This window comes from Antrostomus carolinensis, unplaced genomic scaffold (genome assembly GCF_000700745.2).
Source record: "Antrostomus carolinensis isolate BGI_N321 unplaced genomic scaffold, ASM70074v2 scaffold18991, whole genome shotgun sequence".
Classification (NCBI taxonomy): domain Eukaryota; kingdom Metazoa; phylum Chordata; class Aves; order Caprimulgiformes; family Caprimulgidae; genus Antrostomus; species Antrostomus carolinensis.
The window spans coordinates 27,257-42,704 of NW_010295031.1; the positions used below are offsets into that span (position 1 = coordinate 27,257).

The window sequence follows — 15,448 nt, forward strand, 5'->3', positions numbered from 1 at the left end:
CAAGAAATGGAAGAAAAATGAACTCACCAATGAAAAACATAATGCCATTGATCAGTATTTGCTTAGTGGAGATGAAAAGGTGAGAAACAACATCCTAATGTATCATTTTTATACCATTTCTATCAAATCTCAAAATACTGTTCTGCTTACTGATGGATATGTTACATAACAACTGTTAGAATGCTGAGAAGCTGTTTTGTTTCTTTGTATACCTTTTTTTAAGTTATGTCACTTACTTCTATGTTGTTTTCACTCTGTCGTTTCCATTCTGATCTGGTATGAGGAAGGTCTTGAATAGATAAGTGTTCTGGGGTCTTAATGATAATTAACTCCACCTTTTTATTACTTAATTCACACTGATTAATTTTCTTATTGGAAATTCTATAGTTTTTCTTCCTAAAGATCAAATTTTTAATTGTAGTAAGAATTTTACAGTTTCGTTGTGTTGTAACCAGAATTCCTTTTTGCACAAGTTTGCGAAGTTTTTTAATAATCTTTGCTATTTAACGTCATCTGCATATATAAAGTATCACTGCTGGGCTGTTTGGCTTTACTATGAACAGTTTCCCATCTGACTCACTGTAGATAGTCTCAGCCCTGTGTTCATTTGACATGATTAACCTTGATTTGCCCAGTCATCACTGCATTGGGACAACAGACAGATCAGCTGGAGAAGTTACTACAAGTGCATACGTGTACCTGTACAATAATTTATATGTCCATATGAAAGGACTTATGCTTAGAGGTCCATTTGGTTTTAAGGTTCATTGAGTAACGTCAATGCCACTGAAGTACTTATATAAATAAATATGCTAAGATTGGGAAAAGGGTACATATTTTTAATTAGATATAAATGAGATTAGAAAGAAAAGTGCTGACATAAATCTGCAGAAAAGTTCTTAAGCTTTTGCCTGACTTGCCAGATGATCTCCTGCTCCCTAGGTCACAGTGAATTCACACCATGTGCACTATCTCTCTCAGTTCAGTTTGCAAGCCCTGTGCCAACTCTGTCTTCTTGAAACCAGCACATCCATCCTCTTCCTATACACTACTGCCTTGACCTACACTGGCCTCTATCTGGTGCTTCCCAGCTACACTGAAGAAGACAAAATTGACTCTATCATACAGTGGAATTTCAAAACCGACACGGTAGGTATTATTTTTTGTAAGCTTAAATGCACTTTTCATGTTGAAAAGTGACTGCTAGATGTGTTATTTATAAAAATAACCAAGAATTTGGATGGTGAATATTTTCATGAACCTACTCAGAAGTGATCAGCACAGTAAGGATTACTTACTGAACACATTCTCCAGTTGCTAAAAATTCATATACTCACTTTGCCAGTCCCTTCCACCAAAAATTAACACTTATCAAAGAAAATACTGTGAAATATTATTCCAGTTTTTCTTGACTAGGCAGAAATCAAAGCATGGTCTCTGGGTTTGCTGCTTAAAATATATTAACATCTATCAAATTGTCTATGAGTGTGGAGAATATAATTATTTTGTTATTAATTACATATGCAACAAGTAGAAAGCAGAGCTGGAAATCCATTTAGGAGGCCATTGATTTCAACAGTACTGAAATTTATTATTATTTGCCCTATCTTTCTACTGTAATAGGGTAGGCCCTTCATATGTACAAACATACCTGTCTTCACTCCAGCAAATAGGTGGTATTTCTGTACAAAAGTCAGAATCTTGTCCCTGCATAGTTGTGTTCTGCAGCTATCACCTGAATTGTCAGGTATCATGAGAAGCTTCCTCTCCCTGATCCTAGTCTCGATGCCATGGGAAATTGCACCATTCCTCGCACCCTGTGCCTTTAAATATTCCTCAGTTGTGAATCTGGACTTTGCTGGGAAGAGAAAGGTCAGCCTTCCTCGTGGACTTTGTGCTGCTCTGGTAGCATAATCTTAACACAGTTCAGCTCACTTTCGCCTGGGGAATGCAAGGAACATGCAACAAGTGTCCACCCAGCTGGCCACTGGCAATGCTCAAAATGTGCCCTTAGGCAGGGTGGATCTGACCGTTCTGCTCCCCTCCTGTCCTGCTGGCTGAGAGCAAATACTACATTCTTCAAATGATTTGCAGAGAGAACTTTCAGGGAAAAGGTAGGAAGAAGGAAAAATACCAGATTAAATTCTCCTAGAGCTTTCTCTGGGCCTCCAAGGATGTGTCAGTGCCTTCTCACAGCTCAAGAATTGCTGATCCAATCCATTTCCCCTGCCCAAGGGCAGCATCAGTTATAATTAAACTGATGCTAACATGGTATAGCCTGTCCCATAGCATCTTCATCACCGGAGATCTTTACTTTCCAAAGCAATGTTCCAGTGCTTCACTGTCATTATGGTTGGAGAGTTCTTTTTTGTTTTGTTTTCCTCCTAGTGTCTTATTTAAACCTTCAGTGCTCCACCCAAAGGATGTTAATTATTGTGCTTTTTCACTTAGACAGATTGTCTCTTTCCTCTCAGAAGCAAACTTTCACATTACTGAGGACTACTCACTTCAGTCCTCTTGTTTCTAGGCTTTGTTATACTTGCCATTGGAAATCATTGTCTTCTACACCTCTTCTCTATCTTATTGCTTATTTGAACTCCCTCCACCCTTAAGTGTGGTTTCCAAAACTGAACAGCATATTATCACTTAACAAGTCTTAAAACAGCATTCCTACTTATTCATCTCACAAGATTTGAGGGGTTTTCTTGAAATGGTGCAAAATTAATGATATATTGATCTTACTCTCTTCAAATCCTAGGGATTTGTTTATTGTCATTGATTAGTGTACTATGTTAAATAATCATTAAAGTGCTATTCCTTTAGACTAATATCACATTAATAGCAGAGGTCTTTATCTGACAGATACTTGAAATTACTATTTTTCTAAATTTTAAGTTTAAAAATTACTGAAAAATTAGCGAGATGTGTGTGTACTGCTTGACAATTACAGATGACGCCAGTTGAACTGGTTTTGGAGTCATGGTGGAAAATGGGTAAACTCCTGCATATGTTCCTCTTTTGTTATTACATGAATGGTACACTCCATAATCAAGTTCCTCTACTCGATCACTTGCTCAGAAAGGAAAAATGAGGAAGCTGGCAAATGCTGATAAAGTAACTTCATGAAATGCAAATAAGCTAACAGATTTTGTGCTTCTGCAGATAAGTCAAGGATTTTGTATGTTTTTAAAAATTATTTTGAGTTATCTTTTCAAACAAAATGACTTACATAATTTTCTTCCACTCACTTGCATCCTTTCACTAAGTATAATAAAACTATGGTTGGTCATCTTGACAAGTTTCTGCTACCTTAAGAAATGAGACAAATGACAGATAACCAGTGGTTTAGAATGACAAATATATTAGTTTCTGCTTATGTGTTCTGATCTTCTAGACTGGAAATGACCAGGAATGATGGGCAGTCATTAGTAAAGAGTTAAATGATTTGTTTGAAATTAGGCTTTGTTGTGTGTCATCTTTATTAAGCAGTACTCTCTTTATATGGGATTCAGGTTTTAAGTATGACTTCCCAGCTGAAGCAGATGATGATCCTGTAGTAAAAATCTAATCACAGTGACACAGACAACACGGGAAGAGACTGGGATGAAGAAGGTACAATTTAGAAGCCCAAGCATCAAACAAAATCCAGGGATCTAGGGAAAATTTAGTGCTAAAGGCAGCCAGCCATCCCCAACTACCCAGTGAGACTCCAGTAGAAGGGTACACATTCCAGTGTCTATATCCATATCAAAATAAGATTTAGAAGAAATTTAGCATTTTTAAGGCTTGCACAGTAGTAATGAGAGACAACTGAGAGAAACTATGCATGCCATTTATTTACAGCTATTGGAAGTCCAGTCAGACTCTATAGTTGTGCTGTTTCCTGTGCTGTTTCTGACTCTAACAGTCAGACTCTATAGTTGTGCTGTTTCCTGATCTTTCCAAGTATAACAGCATACATGGTGATCCCTAAAAGGTTTTATTTAAAGTTTAAACAGAGATCTGCTTGAAATGATACACTGAAATAAGACTATGCCAAAGTTACTATACAGTCTATTTTAATGCAGTTGTTTCTTTATATCAGCACCATCTTCAACTGAAACTCATAATACTCTATTAAATACTCTATATCTTCCTACATGGTTCAAAGGCATGGCAGAAATAGCAATACCACAGTTACTGCTTCAGTTAGTTCTCATGGAGTGTTAAGAACCCTGACCCAACAGGTTAGCCATATTTTAGAGCTCTGAGTTAGACGTCTTCAACTAGGATACATTAGTTAGATGCTTTCAGTCAATGCACTTAAGCCTTTAGTAGAAACTTGGGCATTTTGCTGAAAACACAAGCAATATCTTACAGAAATGAGCTTAGTGCCATCTCATTAGTCAGTATTTGCATGATTGGCTTTAGTTCAGGAGCTTGTACCCAGTGTCTCTCCTTATTTTTGCTATGCAAGGCAAAACTAAACTGTTTCAACATCATTATGTGTTCATGGCTTTTTAAAACTTTCTTAATAGGCCCAGCTTTTGAAGAGACAACCTGCTTTGTGCAGATTCCATACTTTGCCAAGGCCATGATTTAAAATTGCACCTCAGTCCTATCAGTTATTCAGGCTGCTGAATAGGAGCTGAAGCATCTGCTGAAGACCGTGTTTGCACGACACCTTTTGAAAAATGGGCGGAAAGGCACAAGCTGTTAGAAAATAATACCAGTTTATATCGGTGAGAAAATAAAAAGTGTTTGAAAGCAGGCAGCCTGAAGAACTTAGCTTAGCTATAAGGAACTGAATGGAAGAAGTATGTCATTTTTATAGTCATCAGATAATTCCATTTAGAAGCTGTGCTTAATTTAGTGAGAAGGAAAACTGGGACTATAATCTGGGCACATTTTACGTATCTTTATATGCAGATTTACTTTGGCCATAAGGTTCAAGAAGGAGCCTTATCAAATGATCTGTTGTTTTAGCATATTAAAGCATACTAATGTGATCTTAATTTAATAACAACTTTTTCCTACTCATTTTTTTTAATAAACTTCTGCCTAGAGGCTTCAAAATATCAGTTGTTGGTTTTGTTTTGTTTTTTTTTTTTTTTTAAATCCGTCATCTAGAGACAGAATGGATGCAGAAATATTTCTCCTTAAAGTCAGGACATTCCTCCTGTGAGGGACTTGCATAATCTGAATTATTAAGAAAAGTTTAAAATTTCTTTTCAGTTCATTTAATTCTCGTAAGTCTTAACAGCCTTTTGCAGTTGGCAGTTACTGAAGCTGCAGGTCAGTTACTCTGGTGCACTCCACGAAGTCAAGCCTTTGATATCCATGGGTGCTTTCTTCTCTGCTGTTGTACCTCATGCCAGCAAGTACAGATGAGAAGTCATTAAACACGAGAGGTGTTAGCAAAAAAAAATTATTAAATATGAGACTTGCATCTGACCTGCTTCCCCCAAACCAATTCTGTCTCCATGGCAACAGCCACAAGCATGTGACAAAACATTTGTATTTCTCTAAAGAAAAATTTAAATACTTAAAATGTCACTTTTCAAGGAAGCATCATATTTAACCCTCAAGCAGGTTTCAAAAGCGCATAGCACATGTACAGGAAGACAAGCCTTGTGGCTTGTAAGCCTTCATCAGCTAACGCACTGGCTACACTCCCCACAGCAAGGCCAACTGCTGCACAGCCCTGGGAATGAACACCTACTCTGTTAGCCTCCACATCTGGCAGTGCTTTGGGAATGGGGAGGTTTGTCTTCTGAAGTCAAGTTTAGAATAGCTCTGGTATGATCATCACAAATTTTATTGCAATGTTCTTTACAAAAAATCATCCAGAAGTACCTTCACACTTTACTACAAATAGTTCAATAGTGTAAGAGGGGAAAGACTCAGAATTCTTACCTGCTATTGCTAAATAAAACAATGTAGATGATTTGCCACTCCAGTATATTCTATCTTTAGATTCCTGAGGATTACTGCACTGAAAATCACAGCCGAAGTATCTGTTTTTATTTAGAAAATGCTCAGTGGTCTGTTTCTGTATGATTTCAATTATCATTCAATTTTAACAAGTTTTATGAAATTAATCCAAAGAGTTCTTCACTGATGCAGAAATTGCATGATCTAACTGATACTCAGAAATCCAAGTCATATACCATTTTTTAAACTTTAAAACTCTCCTAAAAGCTGTTTTAGTGAGATTTTCTTGCATCCCATGTCCCAGCTCTGCTGGTTAACTTACACAACTCACCATGTTCAACTGACAGTACAGTTGTTTGTTAGCATCTCAATATTATACCTTTGGAGAAAAAAAACATATTTGGGTTTTTTCTTATACAATTAATTATCTATATGTATTTGAGTATGTTTTCATTATCTGTTCACAGGATAAAAGTCTGGGATCCATCTGAACACCAGCATACCATTATTCCCGGTTATGAAGGCATATGTCATACTGTGATCAGCAGACTCTAGCTGCTGGAGAAAAGGGCAAAGGCAGTCCTACTTACAGGTCTGTAAAACTGATTATTGTGCTGGTAACGCTTCTACAATTCTATTTCTTATCTTTCTCCAGTAACAGACAGCATCTTAGTATTAAAAATTTACACGGCAAAATTTCTAAGTAGGCAATAACGTAGGTATATAGTGGGCTGCAACTCTAGTATGGTTTTGACATTATCTGTGTTTTATTTTTGAGAAATGATGGGTACTTTCTCCTTTCAATGGGATATTGAGGACTTAAACTTTGCTATCTGATGAGCTCAAAAGGAGCCTCAGAATAATTCTATGTCTGCCAGTAGCAGCTGACAGACTAGGGAGCATGCAGCCCCCTTTTTGTCCCTGCACTGGAGAGCAGGATCGATGATCCCAGTTACCAATCCCTCCCCATCTTGGGCACCAGGCTATTTTAATGGCTCCAATAAAGTGTTACTCAGATAATAATTAAAGGCATTCTTCAAGGCCTGAAAAGCACATAGTCCAGAGAGCGCAGGGTCAAAAAAAAGAAGAAAGTGGAACTAAGGAAATAACGGTACCAGATAATCTTCATGCAAACAGCAGAAATTTGGGGGGTTGTTTTGTGTACCACAGGTTCCCTTGACTCTAAACTTTTAATGTCCATTTATATTCACTTCCAGTACTCAAAATAATAATCTATTCATTAACCTCAAACAGCAAGAAAGCAGTATCTTCATATGAAAGGGATGTAGCTTCCATGGCACAAGTATGAATGCTGGGGCATCTATGGGCAAATTAATTAATTGTACAATCTCTGTCCATCTCCTTCCCCTCTCCATAAAAATAAATAGTTAAATAAACTACTACTGTTCCTCCACTGCCAGCAAAGGCAGCTGCTGTGGAAACTTCACATCGTACCTGTCCAGGCTGCTGTCTCACAGATGAACCTTGCTGTATTCCTCACGGGAAGGGTACAGTTGCAATTAAATTGCAGTCTTTTCCCCAAAAGTATGAAACAAATTTGCACACCTAAAACTTGTCAGATTTTTAAATTCATACCACATATTATTACATAACATCCAGTTTGCCTCCCACAAAAATATCAGCCTCCTTGAGACCATGCAGGGGCAAAATGAAGTTTGGGGTGGTGTCTATCAGCCTACCATTTCCTTGCCTGACTGGTGACCTAAATAAAACTTTCAGTATTAGGTTTTTCCAAGATGTAATTTATACTATTGCTGTCAGGAGTTAAGATAGCAGTTGCCATGGAGCTTTAATCTTTTTTTAGACTTTAGTCAAAGGAAGCTGGAAATCTGTATGCTGGGTAGAACCCTGCTCAACAGAATTTTATTTAAATTGGGGCAGGATTTTATCCTAATTTCTCTACTAAAAGTTATTCTCAAAGGTTCTGGGATTCTTTTTATTTTAGTCTGTTTCTCAGCAGGAGATGAAAGTTTCCTTTTAGGCTTCTTAAATCACACTACATTCAAACACAGAAGTACCCAAGTTGCTTCCCACTCACTCTTCCAACTATAAACTGTAACTTTCTGCAGTCTTAATGTGCACAGCTAATCACTCTAGGTAGTGAAATTCATTCACCAGTTACCATTTGCAGTGGAGGTACTCCTTACGTATGCAGAAGCAAAACTTTGAGGAGGATTTTATTTTCTATGTGCCCACTAAGCGCTAATCCCTACACTGGAAAACAGGCCTTTGGAACAGAAGCCATTACAGTTTGAATCTGTTTGTATGTTACTTATAACTTCCTTGATGTATATTTAAGAAAAAAAGAAGCATGCAATGCATGAAGTGCATCTCTGAGAAGTATGAAACTGGCCATGCTATAGCCAGTAATCATAGAACAGAATCATAGAATGGTTTGGGTTGGAAGGGACCTTAAAGACCATCTAGTTCCAACCCCCCTGCCATGAGCAGGGACAACCACCACTAGACCAGGTTGCTCAAAGCCTCATCCAACCTGGCCTTAAACACTTGCAGGGAGGGGGCATCCACAACTTCCTTGGGCAACCTAGGTTCTGCTAGACCACAGCTGAAGCAGAACAGAGATGCAGTCCAGTCTCACACTTGCAGCAAAGACTTAAAACATTGCTGACTTTCTTAAAACTGAACTTCCCCTAGCTAGTAAATGAAAAGAATAATGAATGGATACTTCATCAAAGCAAGCTTTTAGAACTCCTTACCCTACCCCAACCAAAAACCAGAAAGTATTTAGATGTAAGATGAGCTTGATCTTAAAGAGACTTGGATTCAAAGACAAATACAGCTTCATTTAATGAAAAATTTGCTAAAACTTTCACAAAATAGAATTGTTTACTGGCCAGCTCTAGTGGAAATCTGTAATCTTCTAGCTATTTCAAAGACTGCATGGTAATCAGAAAAGTAGCACAAAAAAGATTAGTTCAAGTTCTTTCATAGAGCATAATAGTGAAAAATGAACATTTTTTTTTTTCTTCTAGATGTAAGTCTGTGGCACTTGAACAGTTGCACAGTAACGTCTGGTTTTAACATTGAAAGCAAAATCTCTTACCTAACTAGGACTGGATAGAAAAACAATTCTTGTGGGCTTGAGTGACAGCCCTGCTCATCATCTTGAGAGGATCAGATGCAAAACCAACTGTCCATTTCACTGAAAAAAGACTTATTTGGAAAAGTATTCACTAGCAGCCAGGAAGAAAGAAAGAAGAAAACTGGACTATCTGATGATTAAAGACACAAGCATCTTGGATCTCTTAAAGACAGCTATTCAGAGACATAATTGTTCACTGTGTCCAAGAAAAGTTATGTATCGTGAATAGAACCCAGAAAGCAATAATGGTCAAGGAAACTGCTTGCAGTAGCTCAAGAGGTGAGGTGAATACCATATCAAGTGCATATCTCCAAGAACAGCTGCCTTACTCTGAATGACACACATCTCCGTTCAAGATCCTCACCCTTTCTTGCATTACGCTCCCATAGGAAACTCACACAAAACAGCAAGTGCCACTACTTTCCTAACTTGATCTCACTGGTCTAATGCAGACCTTCCCAACATACATCTTGGTTAATTTGCCTGGTCTGTGGCATTCCACAGGCCAAACCATACCTGGCTGCCTCAAGTCTCCTTGGCAGAGACTAGCCAAGGCTGCTAGGCCTGACAGAGGAAGATATGCTACTTCTAAGTTATGGCATAAACAAGTTGCTTTTTCTTTGTCCACAATACACTACTTTGCTGAGACTCACCGAGTAGACAGGCTGCCTTTCAGTACTAATGCATCTGTCATTCTGAGTTTAAAGCAGGCTTCAGCAAGCAATAGCTACCAAGATAGTACTAGCTTTGAAATATGCAATAGAACTTCAGACACAGTGACCTAATGTGATACAGTATCTTCACAATTTGCAGGGGCTTTTATCATTGTTCTGTTAGATTCAGGTATGTTTGGGAAAACAAAAAGTCTAGATTAGATTGTGGCATTTAAAACAAGTTGGGCTTTTATACGAAATCTGTGGTGTTTTTTCAGTCTGAGGAACCAGTGTCAAAGACTTGCAAAGCTACTGGAAATGAGACCTCTTAATAGAAGAAATACGTACACAGATAAGAGGGAGAAAGAACTGTACACCCTTAACTTGCTGGTGTGGCAATTGCTGCAGTTGTGTCCCAACAGACTGGTTGGGTTTCAGGGGAGACTGAACAGGGTGCAGTTCAGGGCCAGCTGAATCTAAAGAATAAAAAAACAGATTAAGATTTTAAGAGACCTGTTGCAGCCAGAAATGGTACAAGCCACAGAAATTCCAAAATGCCCATTTTTAAGTATGAATTCAGACAAACTGTAGTAGTTTCCTTCAAACTGAAGTTAGAGGCTTTTAAATTAAGAAAAAAGTCTTCAAAGTTAGGAAGCGCCACCTTCTTTACAAAGGCCCACTTCAGCTCAAGAACATCCAAAATGGAAAATCCTTAAGTACATTCAAGGAAGAACGGGGCATTTCACTTACCATCATTCTGTACCAGTGTACCAGTCTCAAGACTTGTCAGTACCACGTTACCATTTCTGGATGTGTAGACTAGTTAATGCTTGGCAGGGAAATACAGATAAAACTAGTTTAAATATGCAGGTATTATCATTGTGCTTTTTCGCAATCAACGGGTATGAATGTGTAACAGTGAGCAGAAGACTACACTTAAAGAATTTGTACCTATCATAGCTATGGCGGGTAATTAACTGTATTTGGATTCAGGCAACTGACATAACAGAATAAAGTAAGAATCAGCAACTGGAGGAAACCTGTATTAATCTTGTGTACTATTCCAGACCTGCCAGAATTCCAGGGTACAAAAAAACCCCCAAAAAACCCCCAAGCATTAACTGCTGGAGATAGCCCGGTGGCCTTATAATATAGACAACAAATATTACTAAATCACTCATTTTGCTTTCAAAACAGTAAGCTATTAGGTATATTTTTGTTTTGCTTTAAAGTTTGGTTTGATTAACCTTATTATATTGTCAAGGTTAATAAAACTGGTCTATGGGACAGTGATCAAGAAACACTCTTGTTCCAATACCTTTCCTTTTAAATAGTTTATGGAGACCTTTCGCTCCTGATGAACTTGCATTACTTCAAAACTGAAAGGCAAAAAAGCAAGAACTCAGAAGTGCACTGTATTTTCATAAGCTTCAAGAAAACAAAATGTAACCTACTCTGAAATAGGATTAATTAGCATTGATTTTCACAAAGAGGAAGCAATTTCCTGTGTAGTTACCTGCACTTCCATCAACTTCCAGTGTTTCTTGTGCATTTTTTTTTTCCAAGAAGCTACACTTACTTCATGACAGTCAATACATATCTTGAAGATGAAGCGATTTAACTGTTTACTTTTCATTTTCAATTCACTAGTGAGGTTCATACCTTTAAGAAAAGAAACTCAACATTAAGAAGCGACATAGAAGTTCTCTACTTACCTTTCTGATTTCATACTAGCATCTCAAGTGCATCTTCAGCAATTACCACTGATCTTCTATGAAAACAGATGCAAAACCACAAAATCTGGGTTTGGTTAAAAAAAGCGGTGAAATGCTAAATGCCAGATAACATCAGATCTTTTTTCATCTATGTTTTAACAACAAATTAGCTAGAGTATTTAAAAGATATAATTTTATATGCATCCATGTATATTTGAGGCACACTGCTAATCTGCTTATGAAGTGACTTATTTCTGCATTTCACCAATTTCATATATTAGGCAAGCAAGTGCAGTTTCCCCAGCAGTTCCTTCACTGGAAAATTTGAGAATTCATATTCCCTACTAGAAGTGCCATTAGCATAAAAGAAAGCATCCCTGCATTAGATATTTGTCTGAACCACTTCCAGAATCTAAAGTTTTCTCTCTAACACCACAACATACACTTCCTACTTTAGCAATTATTCCAGATGAACATCTGTATGAGGCTCCCAGCTTTCTTCCTCTGCCTTGGAAAAAAGTTTTCTTGATTTAGCCAGTAGAAAATCATGCAATACTTTTTAAGATAAATTAGTAACATTAATAGTTACAATTTCACTTGCACTTTGTTCTGCAACTTCACTGTTTATTTGTGATGCATCCCCATTTTAGGTAGACACTAGATGTTGATACAACCCCCAGCCCAAGGCTTCCAACCAGTCTTCCCAAGAAGAAAATTGAATAATAATTAAGCTATAACAAATAGAAAAAAGGATTAAAAGGCACAGAGGAGGACTTACACTTGTCTCTAACAGCTAGCCTGATCATTCTCCATCAGTAGCCATGATCCAGCCTCCTCAAGAAGCCTATCTTTGGAACCCCAGATTAGCCACTACACCTGGAAAGCAAGATAGGGTCTTGGGATAAAGTCTACCTTCTCTCCTACTGCTGATGGTCAGAGCCCTTACAGCAGTTTCCTGCAAGAGCTGTTTGCTGACTGTGGTACAAGTCTCCCCAGTGGAGCTAGTCCACTTAATCTACAATTTTAGAGCAAAAATTCCAAATACTGGCTTTATGCTCCCCTGCCATACATTAACTAGTATTACTATTACTTGCAAATGCTAAATCCTGTTAAAGAGTCAAATAATAACTGGAAACAGGCATGGTATTTTATGTACCTTATAATATTGAGAGTCCTGCACATTGATTCATACCACCTGGGCCCAACAGCTCTGGGGCTTCCTTTAAGCCAAGCACAATGCATCCAGCCCTCCAGCCACAGCCATCACAACCCTCTAGTGAAGATGCAGGAGGGAGTTTTGATGGCACTCATCCACTGTGCATTGCTTTTGCTCAGCTGCCTTCTGGGAGCTCAACCCTCAACTCAGCACAACTGCTTTTCCATCAGGCTTAGCCAGAGATGGTGTTGCTTCACCCTCTCTGCTCTCAAGGGAGATGTTAGCAGCAAAAAGCTGAGACCTATGGGGACTTCTGAGCTCTTGCAGCCCACCTGGAGATAACCCTCCCACCCAGTTCTGCAGAGCTGCTCTGTCTGCTTTGCCAGGCCTGCCAGGTCACAGCCTGTCTCAAGGAAGAATACTGTTGAGCAGGAACCCAAGGTGCAAGCTTTGGTACACCACTCACTCCTCCTCCATTAACATCTCCTATCGCAAAGGAGCAGAAAGAGCTGTTTTCACCTTTTTTCCACCTCCTCTAAGGTGTGGGGGTGAGGAAGTTCACTTTTAACTGCCACTCAAGTAGTGTTTAGACACTACCAGCATACTCCAGGACAACACTGTTACTTAGCCTGTCAGAAACCTGCTGGGATTTGTCTACTGGCTCTGTGCCAGCCATGCTTATGTTTCGTTCTTTACATCTATAAAAACATTTATTGAAAGCTTTGGCCTTCAGGCTTTTTAGATAGTTGCCAAAGTCCAAGAACTATGGTGCTATGCCTAAACCCAGGTGTGGCCACGCACATACATAAATACTACTTAAGGAAAAGCAAAGTTTACATCCCAGAGAATACCAGTCACGTTTCAGCTCTCTAGACATTGATTATGACAAAGATTTCATCACATCTGCAATTTCTGTTCTGAGATGTCAATATCTACTCCTCTCAAGGGCTCTTTTTACCACTTCAAGGCTTATATAGGCAGTGGCAAAACATAAACGATGAAGGAAATAGTTTCAGCATTAAACAGTAACGACCACATCAGAATGCTAAACAGAACCCAACCAAAACTTGCTAAGAATATCCAAAACCTCATATACACCATAATTCTATCATATCCAAAAACTGACTCCCAAGTGTAAAGTCACAAAGACAAGAGTTTAATATTGACACAAAAAAAAAAAGCTTAAGTTAGTGGTATTCTCTTCCTTGAAATAACATACTGGTCAAATGAAAGTCACTGAAGAGGTCTGCTTTTAGCTCGGAAGACTTTTACAGTTACAGCTGAATTCAAAAACCCTAATTCCAAACGTATGATGTTAACACAAAAACTGAAAACTTAAGACCTGGGATAAAGAACAAATTCAGTTGTTAAGATTCTATCAGTTTTGTGAGGCCTTTCAATGCCTTTCCCATACCATGAAAAGTTCTTCAGTATCTTTCCCACCACCATTATTTCAAGATTCACAAGGTTCTTAAAATACTAATGGGGTTAAATTGAAACCAAGAGCCATATGCTTGTAACGTCTTCTGTGACAGTCTGAAGCCATCCTGTTTCAACTATTTGGTTATTCAGTGCAGAAAGTTAAAGATCACAGAAGGTATAACAGCTTTTAATACTCCATTAATATTATAGATTAAAAATTATTGCATAGTCTTATGCATTTCCTAAAACAGCGTTCTCTGGAAATTAAACATTTTAATATAAAAGGAACAACTCTTTAAAACATGAATTGCTTTCACTACCTCGATCTTCTATCCTTTTTTGATTTGTCAGTACATTTGTCCATCGTTTTCTCATTGTCTCCTCTGCACTTGGGGCAATACCATTTCCCCTTGGGTTTGTAGGTGAGTCCAACACACGAAAAGTGGAACCACTCGATAGGACACTGTTCATTATCACATCCTATCATTTCACCATAAGACACTTGGTTGCATAAGCAGTAAGTTGGTTCATTGGGATCAATGGCAAATTCTACAGGTGAAACCTCTCTCTCTTGTTTGGCTTTGGAGCGTTTTTTCTTCTTGGAAGATTTAGATCTTTTTTCTTTAGGTGGCTGATCATCACAGTCATCAATACCATTTGCTATATGGCACAGATCACGGCTTTCGCTGGTTCGCTGGCGACGAGGTCTACGCGAAGATCTCTCTGGCTGGCAGGACTCCATCTTTGCCTTTTCTAGAGGCTTTTCATTCTCAGACAGATCTTGAAAACACTGAGAGTGTGTTTCCATTTGCCGGGCTCTATTCTCTACCAGTTCTAGCATCTGAGTAACTATTTGAATTTTTTCATCTCCAAGTTCTTGGCTGTTGATTAACGCACGCTGAAGATGCTGCTGCAACCGCTTCTTCTGAATGGGATCATTTTCGGACTTGTATTTTTCATAGACATCATCTATTTCTTTTAACGCTTCTATAAAATAAAGATAATAATAATTACACAAGATGGAACATGCTCAAGAAACAATAGAGATTTATTTATAACTTATGAGAAATAGTATAAATCTTAATTATAGTATACCCTAGTGGGTTAGATCAGATATTTTGTTCAAGTTGCATGTGGTCATCAAATCAGTGTTTAAGATCACAGTCTGTTGCAAGAAAAAGTTCTCAAGCTCTAAAAAAGAGCAAACTTATTTTAGCCATTGGAAAAAGAAAGGATAGCACGAGAAAGGGGACCATAGCTGCCAGAGCGTGGATACTCCAGATCATTCCTCCATCTGACAGCACAACTTTCTGCTGAGAGTTCTTACCATAGCAGGTCTAAAGCCTCAGCCTAGAAACCAAAGCAATAGCTTACTGTATCACAGGAAGAACCTTAGGATTCATATAATCATTATATATTGTGATATATAATGCTCCAGAACTAGGAAATCCAGGTCATCTGCCTT

The 15,448-nt window shown here is 38.2% G+C and overlaps 1 protein-coding gene across 1 annotated transcript; it reads right to left on the bottom strand.

The window, feature by feature from the left end:
• Positions 1–13,699: 13,699 nt before the first annotated feature.
• Positions 13,700–14,970, bottom strand: ING2 (inhibitor of growth family member 2; the record flags this gene model as incomplete). The annotated part of the gene is made up of 1 exon (XM_010177847.1): positions 13,700–14,970. A coding segment is annotated over one exon (671 nt), but the record flags the coding sequence as incomplete, so codon positions are not given.
• Positions 14,971–15,448: the final 478 nt, after the last annotated feature.